The sequence below is a fragment of the Zonotrichia leucophrys genome, chromosome 3 (genome assembly GCF_028769735.1).
Source record: "Zonotrichia leucophrys gambelii isolate GWCS_2022_RI chromosome 3, RI_Zleu_2.0, whole genome shotgun sequence".
Taxonomy (NCBI): Eukaryota; Metazoa; Chordata; class Aves; order Passeriformes; family Passerellidae; genus Zonotrichia; species Zonotrichia leucophrys.
The window spans coordinates 60,359,084-60,378,926 of record NC_088172.1 but is presented as its reverse complement, the minus strand read 5'-3'; the positions used below and the strand labels follow the sequence as shown (position 1 = coordinate 60,378,926).

Below are 19,843 nucleotides of genomic sequence, written 5' to 3'. Positions count from 1 at the left end.
TGTTTGAGGTGTTCACTACTTTAATAGCATATAAGAAACACACTGGTTTTTTTAGCTATCAACATTTGATAGCATACAAAAAACTGAGAAAAATTGTAATTGCTACATCTATAATTAGACTTTATGGTGGTGCTATGATGGAAATAAGTTGTATATGGCAAACTTCAAGAACATGGTAATTCTTTTTAGATATCTGTTTTCTGGGAAATAGACTTTTTCACATTTCCTCACAAGGTGTTGATTTACTTCAAAATTTTTGTTTTGGTTTGGGTTTTTTTCCCACCAATGCTTTAGACTGTTATTGTGAAGGGACCAGTGTCCAATGCAACAGTAGTTCTATCTCTTATGGAAATTACAGTGACCCTCATTTGCATGTACATACCAGCTGTCTTTACGAGCAGAGGACAATTATATCTTTCAGTTCATGCAGAAAAGCTTAAAGTGAGGGAACTGGAAATGACTCATCTCTGTTTGGCCATTCACAGTTTTAAGAAATGTATTTACAAGCTAAAATTCATTGAGAATTTAAAAATAACAACTAGTGTACATTAAAAAGGGAAATTAAATTTCACATTACTATTTCCATAAGGTGTAAGAGCAGAAAAGCCTCTTTAAATAAACCATTCCACACAACAATGATTACAGAAATAATTTAATTCTAATTTGATATTACTTGTGAAAAATGTTGTGTTTTACTTGCATGCATGAGGTACATTGATTTGGGAATTAGCATCAGGCTTTTAGAAATAAGATTCTTTACAGTGTGATATTTCTAGCCAAAAAAAACAAAAACAAAGCAAAGCCAATCCAAAACTGCATCTTGCCTACAGCATGAAGTCCCATTTTGCTGTGCAGTTACTGCAGTGTTGCTCTGCATTTCCAACTGGAATCAAGTAAAATATTCCACAGCACTTTATCATCGATTTCAATGACAGCAGGTCCTATGCAGATGATTGGCCTACTTTTGCACCATGTTGTGGTTTGGCTGAGTGCCATTTGGTTTTCACAGAGAGCCATATGAACTCTTTAAGACTGCTTTAATGTCAAATGTAGATGGAAGTCAAGTACTTGAATGGCAGAGACTTTGCATATTTTAATTTTGATTTATATAGGAAGATAAGTGCAGTATTTTGAATTCTATGCATTTTTTAGGAAAATGGTATGGACAAGTTTAAGGGCATTCTATAATTCAGGCATTGGTCTATTTCACATTTTATGTGGATAGCTGTATTTGAATTTGTAGTGACAGTAATTACAAGTTCTAGATTACCCAATGCACAGTGGAGCCATGGTTTTTATATGGTGGTCCCAGGAGAGAAAGAGCTCAACAAGAGCTGGTTCTCTCACTTTGGTATGTGGCAGTGAATAATTTGCACTAAAGTGAAGTGAGTATCTGGGTGGGAAAATGAAACTGATGTTTCCAAACATTAACATAACTGAAGTGAAAGAGCCAATAGACAGATTTAGAAAAAAGTTTGCATTAATATGAGGTGCAGTGATTGCAGAGGAACTAATAAGGGTGTCTTTTACATAAATTGAATGAGTCCCATCAGCTGCCCCAGAAGGTAATTAAATTTGACCCAGACAAACTCTTGCCCTTCCTAATCACTGTTGGCTGCTTGTAACACACTTGCTGCATGAAGCTCTTTCAAACAGATAATTTATCTTTAAATTTATTCTTCAGAGATTTATATTTTTTTTCTGCTCTATCTGTAAAGGGGAGGCAAACAAAAAACCCTGGTTACCATCAAACAAAACCTGAACACAGTGCTGTGCTTGTGTACTCATGTCTGCTGATTTCTGCCACTTTATTTTACTTTTGTACTCTGCTAATGCTGTCTTCCCATTTGCAATTGCAGTGCAGTGTCTGCAGGCATGTACCTAGGTTTAGTACAGATAAGTATGTGAAAACTTGAAAAAGTTGGATGAAAGTTTGTTTCTGAGATGCAAAGTAGATCTTTTTAAATGCCTTTTTTGAGGCTTAAAAAAAAAAAGCTCTCTGATTCATGTGATGCTGCCCACAATATGGATTTGTATCTGTTGGCATCCTGAGCAGACTGTTTATCATGCAGCTGTTATTTAAGATTACTTATGGTTTGCTGTTTCACTGCTGATGTTTGTTAGCAGTGATACAGATGATTCTTTTATCAGATGGGGTGTAGCCTCCTCTAACTGAGGGAGCTGCCCAGCAGCACCCTCCATGTGGTATGTGATCACACGCCACACTGAGTGTTGCTAGCAAGCATCTGAAGGGAAAGATCCTCCTCTTTTTGCCTAGTACACACAAAACTTGGGGTGAGGAGATGACTCCAACACTGCCCTTCAACTGTACTAAAATGTGTTTGAAAATGGGCTGCAGTATGTTATTGAAAGGCTGCTGAGTGCTGATAAGTTACTTTAATGTTACTGAGCCAGCACTGCAATATGGGATTTGGAGCAACATGAGTAATTCCACTGGAATTCAGTGCTACCACAGGCTTGTTTTGATGGGATCTCATGATTAATACTTTGATCTTTATTTGGAACTTCATTGGGAGTAGCAGGTTTTGGTCATGAGATTGAGTGGCTCTATCTGCTGGGCAGGCACATTCTGAGCAGCTCCACATTCTGAGGCATCCTTGGCAGCCCAACGTGTCTGGAGCAGAACTGTGGGGTCTTGGTTGTCTGATGGTCTTTTTTGGGGTGCAAAGGGGGAAAGGAAAAGGGACAATTTATAGCTGAAGTGTGTGCATCTCTACTGGATTCTGAGACACAGTACCACTAGAATATCCATCACACAAGGCACCTGTCTGGAACTGACCATTCAAGGATGTTGTGTGCTTCGGTGACTTTGTTTCTGTGAAATGAGCAGTGGATTATTTCAGTGGGATTAATTATGTGGAGGTTAAGTTTGATTATATTTCTTGGATCTAATTGTGCTTTATTATTTTTTTTAAATATACATGTCTTTTTAATAGCTTGGGACATCATTGGTCTATTTAAAAAAAAAAAAACCAAAAAACAAAAACTGTGTGTAGAACTTATTTGCAGAAAAAAACCCCTAAAAAACCTATTTCTTGAAACAAGTCTTTTTTTTCACTTGTGCTGTTCTAAGGCAAAAAAACCTTGGATTTCAAACGCAACTCTAGGGATATTTTAAGCTGACTGTATATGAAGGACTAAGTTGTGAATACAGGTGATGAAAAACTACTGAAATACTAATTACTGAGGATATTTTGTTTGTTTAGTGTTTTAATCAAGCTCAGGATATGGCCAAGTGTATTCCTTAAGAACTACCTCTGCCAAAATTTCAGCTTACATAAGGAGTAGCGGTGATGAACCCTATATGTGTAGGTGTGGGTGACTGCAGCTCAGGTTATTTTTAGATGCATTTAAAAACATCATTCTGTACCACTTAGCTGGACTGCAAGTTTCCAGAAACTTACTTTTATGCAGGCAGTTGTTCTTTTTTGGGAATGGGGTGAGCTGGTACAAAGGGAACAGGGCAAAAGCAAGCTGTACCAGAAAGGTGATGGACAGATGTTAGGACTTTACATTGTGTCACTTCATTCCTGCCTCTTGATATGATAATAGAAGGCCAGTTGCATTTCATTAAATGCTTTAGAAAAGGCAGCAAAATGGGCTCAGGAGCTACTATCTTCTCTAAGCAACAGCAGCTTCCTGCATTCCTGCAGTTAATGTAAAGAAAATTAGGGACAACAAGGTCGGCTTTTTTACCTTGAATGAAAAAAAACACTGCTCCTCCTTTTATTTCTGTGTTGCTGCTGTCCAAAATTTTTTCTTTACACTGTTGGAAATAGCTAGGCATTCTCACCAGGAAGTGAGTTATGTTTTCTGATACTAAATCTTGTTTTATCCTCAGATAAATACTGACCATGACTTCTTTCATCTGTAGTTGCACAGCAGTATAACTATTAAGTAAGTTAGCAATTTTGCAACAGTAAGAAGCAGTGGTTATGAGACTGTGTGTGTAAACATCACAAGTTGTAAAAGTAAACCTTAATATGTATAAAGCTAAATGTAAACACATAAATATAGAAGAAGTAGATAAATTTTGACAATATCATCTTTTTGACATCTTGACATATATAGCTAAGTAGGGGCAGGAAAGCAAATGAGATTTATTGAGACGTTCTTATTTGTCAGTATAAGTATGAATTTTTTGGTGTCAGGATCTATATAAAAGTTATCAGCAATGCCAGAGCTCTGAACCTGATGTGAATTTGAATCAGGAGAAAACAGAGATAACTTTACTGTGGAACTAATTACAGAAGACACCTTTCATTCTAGAGGTCATTTGATGCTGAGAAGATCTGTCTCAGATGTCCCTTGAAGATGCAGAGATAGGATAGGTGTTTCTTTTTCCCTAGTACATACTTTCTTCTTCCTTGCACTGATAAGGAACGAAAATCACTGTAAGAAAGAAATCTATGCTGTAGTATCAGAATAACTGTCTACCTTAACACATCTTAAAAGTCATGGAAGAAAAGGAAGTGTTTATAAAGAAAAAAAAGAAAATGCCTTTATAAAAGAGTTTGTGCATCCAAGTGCTATTTTATCATGTAATGATTCAAGAAATAATTTAGGCAGAGAAATCATTAAGGGAAATGTTTGATTACATCAGTGAAAGAACATAAAGCCCCAGCTATAGCAAGGGACTTGTGTTTCTAGTTTCCTTCAAATGAAGTCTAGAAGAACATGTCTGCACAAATACATTGGTGTACATGTCTAGTTTTTTGTTTTTGTGGAATGTAGTTATAACTTTCTGCTTTTACCCTTTCTTCACCAACTGTTGTTTGTTTATGGATACAAAGAAAAGCTTTTGTACATCTTGATAAATATTAAAAATCTGTTATTAAAGTTGGAGATTAGCAGGCCTTGGGAACACTGGTCATGGAGGAGAAAGAAAGTTAGGCATGCCTGGGAACTAATGAGTAAGTTGAACGAAATGTGTTATTTGTCTCCCACTTTAAAGACCCCCAGTTTGGTTGAGTTCAGTTGTGTCTTGTGAGTTTTGGCTGCTTAAGCACACAAGCTTGAGCTTGAGAATTTACTTCTAAGGTAGAGATAGGCCAGATTGTATTATATGTGGAATAAAGTTTTACAAAATTGGGTTGTAAGGAATAGTCTCCATCAGGTTAGACTGACAAAAGATGCTGTTAGTAATAGATGCCCAAAAAGACATCAGAGGAGCTTCTTACTTTAAAAGAGCTAGACAGAAAGCATTGTGGCTTTCCAGCAGTCTGTGAGAACCTGGCACAGACTACTGCCTTCACATCACAAATCACCACAGAAACTAAAGGGGTAAAGAGACAGAATTAAATACTTGCTGAGAGGAAGCTAAGTACCTGGAAAACACAATATGAAATTTGCCAAAGATGCATATGGTGACTAAAAGATTTGGTAGACAGACATATATAGGTTCTCCTTCATATAAATTTGTATAATTAGCGAAGGTTTATAAATGTACCTCTGTAAGCTGCAATAGTGCTGCAATAGTACTGCATTAGAGCCTGAAGAGAAATCATGTGGAGGGAGACGTGTCATTTAATGTTGGGGCGGGGGGATATGTTGTTGATATTTTTAGAAAGACATCTTGTCCTCCGTGCCACTGCTATAGCATAATTGAGGAATTTTCTGGTATTGAACAATAATTTTGAAGTCTTCAGCTTCTGAAAGTTACTATATGAAAACTTCTGAAAAAGGTGTTCTTACTTTTTTCTATATATGTCACAAAATGACATCCATAAATGATATATAGCAAAAGGTAGGGAATAAAAGAATAGTTTCATATTCTGTCTCAGCTTATCCTGTTATACATATGTCATATGTAAAAAAATTCACTGTGGGGGAAAGGTGTAAAATCTTAGTCACCATGGAAGCAAAATTTCAAAGAGCTTATGTTCAAGTTAGGGAGACAGAGTGCTTCACAGACTTGCTAATCTGGAAGAATGCTGAAAGCACTGTGACAGTCTATCACAAATATTTTAATATATTTTGAAGCTCTGGTGATGGCAAAGCTATGATATCTGCTTTTTATAAAAAGTAAGATGTTGTTATTGCAAATAATCAGGCCAGTTTTATCTTGTTTTTGACTGCAGCAGCAAGCAAGTCTTTGGAACAAGTCTTGAAGGAGGAAATGATAAGATATAATTAACTGCTGAGTATATGACAAAAGGGTAAAGAAAACCAACAAAATGCAGCATGGTTTTAGCAAAGATCAATAAGACTACATTGATAACATTTTATTTACAGCTGCTTTCTAGACAACACAAGAGTGGTAAGAAGGCATTCATCTGCATTTCCATACATAATGGTAACACTGCAAATCATTTAGCCAAAGAAGAGAAGTCCTGGTGGTTTTAGATAAGGGACTCTGTCATGTTACTTCACTGCCACCAGAGGAACTTGTCATTTTGGCCTGCTCCCCCCTAGTGTTGTGATTGATGGGCTCAGTCAGGCTGTGGAAAGTATATTACATAATTAACGCAAGAGCAGACATATGTCCTGACCTTTGTCCTGACCATGGCACTTGTAGGGCTTGATATTTTTACTGCCAAGTAAATTTTCATTCTATTTCTGTCTTTCTATATTATGACACAAATTTCAAAATTAGTTACTGACCTTAGGATTTCATTCATCAGGATGAAGGTCTGCATTAATTAGATTTTCACATGCTTTCTAGCATGATTTGTGGAAATACAGTATCTGTTTAAGTTATCTTATAATAGACCACTGGGTTATATGCTGAAATTGGTGTTGTCATGTCTCATATTCAGCACAAATGAACAGGTTGTTTTAAAATACAGCTGCTTGGCTCAGTCAAGAACTATAGATCAAGGAGGAGATGCAGGGTTTTTTGAAAACTGTAACATCTTTTCCAGGGTGAATTTTTACTTCCTTAATTCAGTGATCTGTCTTTTTCACCTCTAATTTTGGAGAATCCTTTTTTCAAATTTTGTCAGACTTCTGCTTTTTCCATCAGGGCATTTCTGGAAGAATTTCAGGGCCATTTTGCTGAGGTGCTACTTTTGCCCTGCATGCACCAGGGAGCAGTGGCAGGATTCTCTTCCCGTGGCAGCTAATACCCTTGCTTCCAAAAGGGAGCATGCACACTTGTTCCTTAGCTCTCTTTGGGATGTTTCAAGCACTTGAAGCTGTTAGAATTATATGATTCTCTTTCTTTTTCTGTGTAAGATGCTGCTTATTCTTAGCTGAGTTGAAATCTCACAGTTTATACACTTATTAAAGCTGTCTTGCACAATCCAGAATCTGTTTAAATTTTTAGTGATAAATGTAAGGCTAAAATAAAGGAGAAAAACCTATTATCTTGAGTTGCACAGGGGTTGATGTACTCTGGTCTTACCCTTAGAGCTAGTGAAGAGTCACATGGAAAATTTTTAATACTAAACAAAGATACTATGAGAGATAGGACATTGTAAAAGGGGTGTGATTAAGATGCCAAGAAATTCAGACAACTTGGCAAAAGTAAAGCATAGTGTTTACTGTGACAATTTCAGTACAGGACTGAGAAATGTAAAACTAATTGATAGTGTTATTCAAGTTGTTTGAATAGTCTATGAATCGATCCAATCAATACATTATTCTCTGTAATTTAATAAATAGATATTTCTGACTTTGAAACTGTGTGTAGGCAGCCATAGAAAACTGTGGGAATGAGGGAGATAATGTTGATATGTCTTTTTTCTTAATTGTCAGGCTTAGACAGGCTTTCTACTTTGACTTCTGAATTTAAGGTGATGTGTGGGTTTAGGTCATACCATCCATGTGAACATAGCCAGGAAATCTGGAGGAGGAACATCAGAGAAGGAAGGACAATCTTCTTTGGTGTTTCCACATATCGTTAACTCGATTAACATTCTAAATACTAAAGCATAATATATAAATATGAAGAAATAGTATTTTATACATAATATTGAAATACACAGTAGAAATATATAAAGATATCGATATATATCATCTGTGGACTTCCCCCCCTTAGAAACATAGGCTTCTGTACAATCAGTGAAAGAGATCAACTATCACATGGATAATAGGAACAAAAGGAAATATATTTGACAGTATTATAGCACTGTGTGCCCTAGCCCTAGACCTTGACTGATTTTGCTATATTTAAAGTTTATGCTGCCTAGAAATTATAGACTTAAAATGTATTTTATTTTGTGTTTATTCAAAGCAGAAGGCTTTTTTTTTCGTTTTGTTATGAAACAATATTGTGCAGAGGCCTGTTGCTTACTAGGTTTTCCATGTTTTATGTAACTAGGCTGTCAGAAATACATCACATGATTTTAGAAAAGTATCTGTCAATAAAAATTCAATCCCTTAAAAAAAATTAAAAAAAGAAAAAAACCCAGAAAACAAAACAGCTAAAGCAACCTCACAGGATGAGTCATCTAGAACAGTTTACCAATCTAAATCAGAAGAGGATTAGAAACTCTGCAGTGAAAAAGAACAATAAATGAAGTTTCTAATCCTGGAATTTTGGGTGTAATCTCCCAGGTCAGTCTTCAGGCAAATAACAGACAAAATTAAATTGCTTCTTTTGTACTGCAAATGCATATTTAATATGCTGTTATGCAGTACTTGGACTTATCATCTGAAGAAAAGTTGGCAAGAATACCAATTTCTGTTTTCATTCTGCACATTCCCAGGTTTCATGTGCATCTTGGCAAGCCTCTTCTTTCTCAGCAGTCATGTGTTGCATGTTATATTTAGGCTGAGTGGTATAGGTTAGCTGAAAAACTGGAAATTTAAAAAGATTTTGAAATGAAATACAAACGTTAAAACATTTTAATACTTTTTTGTCACTGAGATGACCATTTTATATGTAGAATATTATTATGCTTGAAATATTTGAGACCTGGTAAAGTACACTGAACAGCAAAAGGGTGAAAATAGAGTTTAACTGATTTGCCCTGAAAAATTGTTCATTAAGATTTTGCTGTAGAGTTTGAGTGAATACGATGAATGGGTGAATATGTATGGAAAATTTTAAGAAATTGCATGTAGTTGCAATTGCTATCTCAGCTAAAAATATGAACATCTTTACAGTATTTTTGTCTCTCTGACATGTTTGTCCTCTTCTGGCATTCTGGGGCATGTTTGGTGCTGCACTGTTCAGGTGGTTCGCCAGATGACTGAGGCCTAAGTTAGCTGCCACCTCTTTTTCTATCTCCTTTTTGATGTATGGCAGCATACATAGAAAAGGAGATAGGAAAAGAATTGGAATGAAGGAATAATTTAGACTAATATTGAACAGCAGATAGCTGAAGTACAGCATTTCCTAATTTTTGAATGCAACTCCTTTTGTTTCCCCTCCTATTTTCTCTCTCTCTCTTTAGTTTGGGGTTCATTGTTTGTTGTTAGTCTTTGTTTACAAAACTATTTTCATAACTGAAATCCTTTCTAAATGAGAAACCGTAAGAAGACTACAATTGTCTTTTCACAGTTTTCAAGACTAAAAGAAAATATTGGTAATGGAAATTCACCATTTTGTCTACTACTTCTTCCTTTTCCTTTATTTCTTGTACTGTTTCCCAAAAATAGAGCAAAGCCTATGGCACATTTGGCTTCAAAGCTTATAAAATCGCTTTGCCGAGTGAGCATTTCTGATCTTACTACAATGGACAAAAGAAGAGTAAAAGGGAAAAGGAAGCAAGCAGATTTCAGCATTTAAAGATATGAGTAATATGTACATAGCTAGCCCTTGAGGTGACTGAATAGGGTGTTCAGAACTAGTGCTATACTGAAGCCATTCACTCTGCATTAGGAACAATAAAAATAGAAAGTCTGTCTGCAGTGTGTGTGTAGGTTAAGATGTACTGATGCAACTGCTGTGTCAATGGTGAAAGTGTGGTGTAGTGCTCTGGCTTTTTGGAGAGACAGGCACTGAGACTGGCAGAAGGGGGAGCTTTTGGAATATATCTCATTTTGATCATTAGTCTCAGCTGGTGCTCATTGCCAGCCTTGCTTCCGGGCTTTTGCAAATCCAGCGTAAGGAGGAGAGAAGAACATCTTTAAAGATAAATGTGAGGCTATAACAGCAAGATCCTCAGGGAAGCATTATTGCGAGCTCTGCTGCAGCACAGTGCCTCAGTGTGTACGTTTTCAGTATGACTGTGAGTACAACTACTCCAGTTTTTTTCCTATTTCCATTCTTGTCTCTTCCTCCCCTTGATAATTAGGCAAATTCAAAGCTAACAACATTTTTATGGTATTGCTGTTTCTTAAGGGTTTTGTTGCTCCTCTTGTAGCTCTTTGAAAGGCTTGTCTTCTGAGCATATCAAAGATCTATAAGGTGAATTCATTGAGTCAGGATTTGCTTGTATTTCTCTGTGGACAATGCTGACCACTCTTTTGCCCACATTTTTCATACAGGGAGACAGTATGAAAGGAAACCATACTGGAACATGTGAATTTTCATTCCGTAGTGAATAGATTACATACCTACAGAGATGGCTTTCGTGAACAGTGGTGTTCAATTCTTGATCAGAGGGATTGGATGAGGACCTGTTGTGTCATAGTGGAGGAGACAAGGTCAATAGTGCTTCATCTTCATGGGAATGGGAGAAAGAGGCAGGTCATCTAGACGTGGAGAATAAGGAACTTGGAAGCTGAGCCAGAAGATTCTTGCTGAGTCACAATAGCAAATTATAACAAAATATACACAGAAGTCCAGAATACCTGATACTTAATCTCATCTTCTCATTCTTTCAGTTGATTAATTGTGTAATTCTTTGCAACAGAAGAAAAATGAAAGTCTTTTTATCCCTCACTGGGGTATAATAAGTTATTCTAAGCTCCTAAAAAATATCTTCTGAGTTTATAGTCATCTTACTTGCTGAAGATTTTTGGCAGGGTGCTCAGAATGCTAATTTGATCTAAAGCTGAAGTTCTTGTCTAATTCTAAATTTAGTATGCTTCCCATGCCTTGCCAAAATAATTAGGGGAAAGGTAAGAATTGGGTTCAATAACTTAGTGACCTCGGATTTCTAGGAAGAAATGTTTTAAATGTGAGCAGTGGCAATTTAACCTCTTAGGGAAAAAAGAGATCTGAGACCTTGGGTTTAATTTTTACTGGTTCCATAGCAGGTGAAGGCAGTCCAGAGAAATTTTTTGCCATTCCATTTCAACTCATAGCAGAAATCAGCCCATCATCTAATAATTATAAAATTACAAATAATTTAATTGTTCCAGATTATTTGCAAACATCTTCACCTCCAGAAGTTATTACTTCATTTATTTACCTCATGAATGATTAAGGCGTCTGAGGCCAAAAGCTGTTGCTGGTGCCTTTTATTTATAAACTAACAATGTAAAATTGTAGTTAAAAGTCTTTTAGTTGACTGAAATTTAGCCTGAAATCAGTTTAAATCAAATTTTAATTCTTTTAGGTTAAGAAGTAGTTGCTAATATAATTAAATAATTTTACCATCTTATTTATTCCAAGACTAATTCATGCTCAGGTGGGCAAAATGATATAATTTCTCTTATCATAATCTGAGTTAATTAAATTCATTAATTACTTTTTTTATATGCATATACTTATTTTCTGTTGTTTGAATAATAAATTTTTTTAGAAAATAGTTTAAAATTACTATGAATTTAAACTGCAATTGAATAGCAATTAAGTTTCTGAACAATGTATTTGAACCTGAGCAACACAGTTCAATGTTATAAAAATTAGTAAAAGACTGGGTGAATTAAGGGGAGAAAACTACATATCCTGTTTGGTAATTTATAGATATTTTTCCTGCTAATTAAGTCAAAGCAAAAGGAAGGGGCTATTCCTTTTCTGAATATGCAGGAGACAACTCTTTAAACATGACAAGATTATTTAAATGTTGAAATGTCCAGGGGAAGGAAAAAAAAGGAAATTTATCAAGTCTGATACTTAGTAGTCATGGATAATATTTCAATATATCACATGGCATGCAGAAATGTGTCATTTTCTTGTATAATTCTTTCTTTCTGGGTGTGAGCAAAGTGATCCTCTGTGGTCAGCAAGAAAGATGCCTTGAACTAATAAATTATTTTAAAGAATTAACAGCTGAACTCTGATAGAGGGATATGTTGATTAAAAAGTTTTGTTGGCATTGCATTTTAGGTGGTGCAGCCAAGAAACAGAGGCAATCCAACTGTCAAACGTAACAAAATTTATGTCTTGTAAAAGTTTATCTCATAGCCTATCTCCTGTTTTATTCCCTCGAATGTATTATATTTTGTCTAATAAAGGTCTAGCAAACTTGGACTAATAATCAGATAATTATCAGATCTTCAGATGTGGAGAAGAAAATCTTAGAAACAACTTCCAACATTTTAATGCATTGTTTATTTTAGTGTATTGCCACATTAAATTAAAATTTACAGAGATTTCTAGCCAAATGTGACTTAGAGAATCCTTTTAAAATTGCTTCCAGATGTTTAAAAGAAAAACCTTGTTAGTAAGTTCAGAAAGCCTGGGAAACTTTACATTTTTAATAAAGTTAATGTTCAATCAGAAATCTTGCATGCAAAAACCAGTAGAATTGTAATTATCAATATTATTTCTATTATGCTACATTACACTAAAATGCTTTCTTAACACTGTTTTGGTTTTTGTTTGTTTTTCTTTTTAATAACTTTGGCTTTGAATGAGTGGCTGGAAAAAACAGGCTATAGGAACCTATTTAGGTACAAGCTGTATTCCCAGCTAGTTTATACTCAAACATGAAATTAGCTTTATTACTCCATTTGTTTTTTCTTTTTCAGAAGACCTATATTTCATCTCTTTATCCATATCATCTAAATCTGAACTTTGACATCTTTTTACATCTGACATTTTAGAGTTTAAGCAACTTAATATTCTTACTGTGTAGATTTTACTGCAACCTGTGTATGTAGCTATTTTTTATAGTCTATTTCTGACTAAACTCCAAAAGCATTGTCATATTTCAAACCACTAAGATTTTCTCCTCTTATATATTATATAACATATGCTTTCCTTTCTTTTTCTGGTTGGATAACAAAAGAAAACACTTTGGTAATGAAATCTGGCCCTATAAGAGGAATAAGTATCTTGCTCTTTATAAGCTTCTCTTCTCTGAATTGCTGCTTGTGACACTGCATTTTAGTTTGAAGCACTCCACCACTCTGGAGCTGTATACAATACAATTTTACACAGAATAGTTATGAGGGTTTTTTGTCATTATTCTTTTATTGAGAGTTTCTCCAAAGAAACAGAGCAAAATTTCTCCAAGACTATTGCAATTTTATGATTCAAAAAACAAGGGCTCATTCCAGGAGCTGACAGCCTAAACTCTGCATTAACTTTGTGTGAACTCTTTGGAAGAAGTTGTTTCATCTCTTGCTAATGTCTTGATTTTCTCTTCAGAAAAATTTTATAGGAAATTGATGCTACGATAACAACTCATGGATTTTTGTTCATACTTTACAGTGCAGTGGTACATGTAATGTATACATACTTTTCTCGAAAAATGTCTTGATCCTAATTAATCAGGTTCCAGAGCACTTACAATCATTATGTAGAAATGTTTTATATTAAAGACTTGCTATCAGATACATTTCTTAAGAATATTTTTATTTAATATTTTTTACTTCTAATAATTCAGGTTTTCAATACACATTTTAATGCCTAAATACCCGTGTCCTGCTTGTAACTACAAATTCGTATTGCTCTCTCATCACCTTGGCAGGACGAACTCTGCTGGAAAAGCTCTTCAGCCAGCAGGAAAATGCACCACAAGAAGAAGCAGAAAAGCTCTGTTCTCGCATTATTGCAATGGGTCTTTTGCTTCCATTCACTGACTGCTTCAGAGAGCCATGTAACCAGAGTGCCAAGCAAAGCACACCCACGTTTGATGTAAGTACTGAAAAAGTTGTCTTTTGTCTCTTTTTTAAAGCAGGACATGATTTTCTAATATTTTATCCTTCCTGAAAGAATTTGGTTTGTCATTTTAATGAAAATTGCCCTTAGGAGAGTGACCAGCTATTTAACACTCTGCTAAGGTATGTATGCTTTTGTATCCACATAAGCATGTTCTCCTAGAACATGATTTCATAACTTTTTAAATCATATCTTAGTCTGTTCTTCATTTGCAGTTTTCATTGTTGTCTTCTTTGAATCCCAGCACTCAGTATGACTACCAAGATTTCCATCAATAGCTGCTTCACCAAAAATTATAAATCAATGGAAAACCAGAAAATGGCATGTTGCAAAATTTCACAGAACTCAAACTAGATGTCTATGCTGAGTTGTTTTGGGTTTTTCCCCCCGAAATACTTTTGATACAAAATAGTGCAGAGGTTAATGCAAATATGCTGGCATTCCAGCTATAGTGTTTTCTGTTCCTGTGGGCTATCTAGCCAGGTGTTTGACTACTGTTACAAACCTGGGTTCAGACATAACCTTACACTTTTCCTTTCTCTTGGATAATTAATTCAACATTAGGATCTTCTTGTTGTAAACTATGGCACCTAATGCCATTTTATGTGGCTAAAGATAATTAGGGTATTTTCTGTCTACTAATTAGCTTCACAATAGTATACAAATAATAACTAATATACTTAATGCCTTGCTGATATAGTTAAGATCATCTCTACTCTACACATTAAGCAGAAGTTTGGTTACAAACAATCAAAAAAAGATTGGCATAGATATGAGAACATGATTACTTAACTCTTTAAATCTTTCCTGAAGAATAGTTTAACACAACTGGAAAAGGGATAAATATGAGAATAAATTTTTTCCACTGAATTCTTATACAAGCATTCCTAAATAACCTAGTTAATCTACAAAGTTCTCTAACAATATCTTTATGTTTTGACTTTGGGGTTACTTTTTGTTTTTCTGTAAGATGCAACATTTGAGACATTTTTTTAAACGGGTTTTTGAAATTATTTGGAAAATGCAGTTTAACTATAAAACTGAGGTTACCCAAGCAACTTAAAATCACACAGCATTTGAAAGTGCTCATGGTTAAATATACTCATAAAAGTTACAAGAATAGCCAAGTTTCTTATTTTTCAGGTCATTTAAAACAGTCGGTAGTGTTTTCCACTCTCCTGCTGTTACCATATATCCAGCAATTTCCTATAGATTATTGCACACCACATTTTAAAAAACCTTCTCTTGCATTCTAAATAGATTTTTTCTCAAATTCAAAGTTTGCAAATAAACAGAAAATACTCTTTTTTAAAACTGATATACCATGCTTTTCCTGAGTAACAGATACTTTAGTTATCTTTTGTTTGACACATGCAAATGGAGGGACATGGTAGTAGCCGAATGCCACGTCAACCATCTGTCAAGGTCAGGAATTTAAGATGTTGCTGGATTAGCAGCGATCTTAATGTGACTCAGTCTATCAGTAAGCCACAAATGTCACAGTTTCTGTGACTATTTTTCTGTATAAATCCCCTAAATAGATCACACTCCTGGTAAAACACACAATATCAGAAGTAGTGTACAGTCCTGTTATGTAACCAGTAGTTCATCATACTTCAAAGGAGCATACAGCTGTCTTGAGCCCCAGATCTCCTTAATTGAATTCCATGTGGTGCAGAGCTGAGAGCTGCTGATGCAGAGTTTTGGAATATGTTCCTACTACAGCCTTGGTGACCAAGGACAGTACAGGAACACCTATCAGTTTATTCATTACGTGTTCTCCGAAACAAAAATATCTAGAAATTTCAGTATAAATTTTAATGGCTGAGAACTTGAAAATTGGGCATCACCTTACTTTTTAGAGTAAGTTTAAAGTATTTTAGAGGAATAAATGCTAATTGTTAAGTTAGGGAATTAAATAGCCTGAAAAAAATTATGGTGATGCTGAATATTACTTTAAAAGTAAGTTTGGTTAGTTGTGTCCTCTCTTGCATCTCTCTCTGTGTGTGTACTTTAGGGGTTTTTTCCTATTCACATTTTTCCTGTTTGTTTGTTTGCATTTTTTAAATTCATTAGAGCAAAACTTTAATGTTGACCCAACAGCTTATTTTAAAGACTTAGGAATCAGGACTTAATTAAGGACTAGCCTTAATACCTAAATTTCACCCATCTAGAATTAAGAGGTACATCTTTGACTTTACTCCAAAACTAGGAGCAGAACCAGACCCATATTCTTAGTTCATATCTGAGTTCGTCAGACTCCAGTTCAGTTTTGGATTGCCTCCAGTTTGGCTGATATCCCTTTCACTGACCTGAAACTGCCCTCAGCAAAGCTCCTGTAGCCCTGTCCTGGTCCCTGCCACCTGGTTGGCCTGCCTTCCTCCTTCTTGAAGGTGCTTCCATGGTGGTTGCCTGTTCCTTACTGTTGCTTCTTTGCCTCTCTTGATTTTCATCTTAGTCTGGTGCTTGTAAAGTCTCTTAGGTCACTCTTTCAGAATATATATATTTTTTTGCAGAATTTCCAATACGTTTTCCACTGAAACCCATCTTTGAATCCTTTTCTCCTTTTGTGAATTACTCCTTGTATTTCTGAACTTTAAAGTACTATTTTTTAAATTGAATAAAATCCATTATTCCCTTCTTGCTTTAGTGTGATCCCACAGACTTCATTTTGTGAGGATGTTAGGTTACAGTTTATGAAAACAAGTAAGTTTTGTTCACTCTATGATCTATTGCTCATGGCTTGAGATGAATATAAACAGATTATTGAAAAGTCTTATTCTCTACCTCTGATGGTCTTTTCTGGATGACCTCTAGAATTTAATTTAACATGGCTAATGCTGAAATCTCTTGAAATATTTGCAATTGCACATTTGGATTATATTCTTATTCTCTTTATTATTCATGCCTGCTGGTCACCTCTACTTCTCCCTCTCTTAGAAATGTTTATCCAAATCTTGTGTCTGTTTTCTCAGTAATGCAAGAGATCTGGTTTGCTTTTTTAGTTCCAAGATATTCCAGGCTTCAGTGCAGGCTATTAAAAAATAGTACAAGCCCTCTTTTTGATTTCACTTTGGATCATATTTCTTTCTCTTCCTTTTTGTCTGGCTGCAATTAAGCAGTGCATTAAAAGTAAAGAGAACTTTCACAGCTTGTAGTTTCTTGGGCTAGTTTTATAATGGCTCCTAGAATTCAATTTAATTTAAATTCTTGGCATTTGTGTCTCTGGTGTACACTATGGTTTGTGGATGTGATGCTTATGCCTTCTTTCATATATGGCAAACATGAAGGATCAACAAATGCTAAGTTAGAGCACAAATCTTTAGAGAATCATCAGCTGTCACTACATTTATGCTGAGGATAGTGTCCAGTTTCCAAAGGCTTTTATATTACTCAAGTCTTTTAATGATGATTGGAGATGACATGTTCATGAAGTATCTCTGAACTTTTTGTCAAACTAGCCCAAAAACAGAAATTTTACAACTATTTTAATAACTTATGAGAAAACTTGCATGTTCAGTCTTGGCCTGTTGTATCAATTATTTCTTTTGAAACAGCTGATGGCATTTGCCCAGAATAAAAAATTAGTCTGAAAAATACAAGTTGAATAAAGCTTTAAAAGTAATGTAAATAGAACGAGGACTGGTGTTTTTAAGATTTAGCTGTTAAGAGGCAAAGGAAGCTTTTGTTATAGCTCTTCCTACCTACTCCTACAATGTAAAGAGTATCTTAGAGTAAGTAAATGTTCAGTGGCAGGTTCTCTGTCTAGACATAGCTGCCCTTACTGCTAGTTTCCCGTTTGCAAGGGAGGCTGCTAAATATTGCTTCATTTATGTCATGGCAACTTACTCATCAGGCTATCTTTAGTCTTTCATGCTTCTGCTAGTATTTTATAAAATAAAAACAGGGAGTTTAACTAAAAAATAAAGTGAGCAAGTAAATGGGCAACTTAGAAAGATAGATTATTAAAAGCCTACAGAAAGCGTGTTCTCTGAAAAAATTGCTTGCCTTTTGAATGGCTATTGCCTTTTGAATTTCTCTCTTTGTCGCAGTTGTGACTTATTCAAGAGGGTTTCTAAAGATTCAAATACAACAAAATATTCTCTGAGTGAATGATATGCAAGACATTAATGCCTTGTGAAAAAGTCTTCCATTCATAAACCATAGAATCATGGAATTGTTAAGGTTGGCAAAGACCTCTAAGATCATCAGGTCCAACCTTTAACCCAGCACCACCATGTTCACCATTAAAGCATATTCCCAAGTGCCACATCAACATTCCTTTTGAACACTTCCAGGTATGGTAATTCCACCACTTCCCTGGGCAGCCTCTTCAATGCCTGACTGCCCTTTCAATGGAGAAATCTTACCTTACACCCAATCCAAACCTCCCCTGGTGCAGTTTGAGGCTTTTGCCCCTTGTCTTGTTATTTGTCACTGTAAGAGCTACCTACCTTCCTATATGTAGTGCAGCTGTAGTATTAAGCTTTTTAGCATGCTATCTCATTCTGTTATTTTAGTAGAGTAAAATAATCCTGAAATTGACATGTCTACAGGGTGCATCTTTGGCAAGAATGTAACAATGGGCAAGTCTTTTCTTCCTGTTGGAGGATGACAGTCTTTAATAAGTAGAGATCTCATCTGCTTAGCTCCTCTCTTAATAATCACCTAAGGTATAACTATCTTCAGAGAGTCATCAGTAATGTGTATAAATTATAAATATTTTCATGAGCATTTAAACTGTTCATAACAAGGAAGAATCTGGCATTTTCCTATCAATATGAGGAAACTTTTTTTAATATCTCAGTGCTAAGAAATACTGACAGTACTTGATGTTTGAATTTCATCTAGTCGTTGCAATTAACACACACTGTGGATGTGTAATCCCTACTTATGACTTCCTGCTTCAGATTTTTCAGTTCACGTTGTATAGTCTTAAGCTATGGGCAGTTTTTTCTTTCATAGAAAATTCCTACTTTTCTTCTGACAGACTTTTCAAGTAACTTTGTGCTGTCTCTGAGCATTAGGTTTAAAACACCTAAATTCTGAGTGAAAAATTATTTTGTGATAAGGGCTTTCTTTTATAATTTTGTAAGTGCTTTTGAGAAGAAAACTGAGCATACCTTAATATTCATAATGAATTCCTTTGTTCTAAGAACTTAATCTCTATTTCACACTGAAGGGTCCAGTAATGACTGCTTTTCAAGGGGCACTAAAAAAATATCATCTCCTTTCATCTTTCTTTGTTTGTGGTTTGATTTTGACTCAGCTATATCTCTGCATCTCTTTTCAGTGCTTCTATTTAATGCTGTTACTCAGTTGAGTACAGCTGTTAATGCCTTCTTGATTTATAAAGAGTTTCAGCACATGCTATAATGAAAGGGCTAAATAAAGTCCTCTGGCTGGTATCTTTTTTTGCTGTATTATGATGTGATTTTATACAGTCATGTTTGACAGTTTGGGATAGGCACTTCCCCTTGTGCCATTTGCAGTTATGATGCCTGACTAGGCTGTCATCTGTTTCTGAAATAATGCTTCCCCAAGGAAGCAGAGAGACAGCATGAATGGAAAATGCTGCAAAAAAATGGCTGTTTTCCTATTATCTCCTGGCCACCTGTGGCGATGCAAATGCTTTCTAAGGAAATAAAGACACTGCTTTCTTTCTGCTGAGTAGGAGCAGATGGTGGGACTTTGCAAGTCGGAAGGAAGAGAAATTAGTGACATGAAGGCTTGACTTAATTTTAACTTATTTGCACTGCTGATATCCGTCTGAAAATTAGTAGGAAAACAGACTGTAAATAGACTCCTTTCTCATTAAACAGACAGAATATACCAGTGATTCAATTTCCAAAGAACTTTCCCTAGTACTGAGAGCAGCTAGGAGAATTTAATTCTAAACTGCAGCACATAGCTGGCAACAATATATGCAGTTTTTTT

The 19,843-nt window shown here is 35.3% G+C and overlaps 1 protein-coding gene across 2 annotated transcripts in view; it reads left to right on the top strand.

The window, feature by feature from the left end:
* FMN2 (formin 2) overlaps positions 1–19,843 on the top strand; it is a 155,910-nt gene that overhangs the window by 6,135 nt on the left and 129,932 nt on the right. For both annotated transcript variants that reach the window (XM_064708441.1, XM_064708442.1), the window contains one exon: positions 13,716–13,882. In XM_064708441.1, coding sequence (XP_064564511.1) covers positions 13,716–13,882 — 167 coding nt within the window. The remainder of the gene's footprint in view (positions 1–13,715; positions 13,883–19,843) is intronic.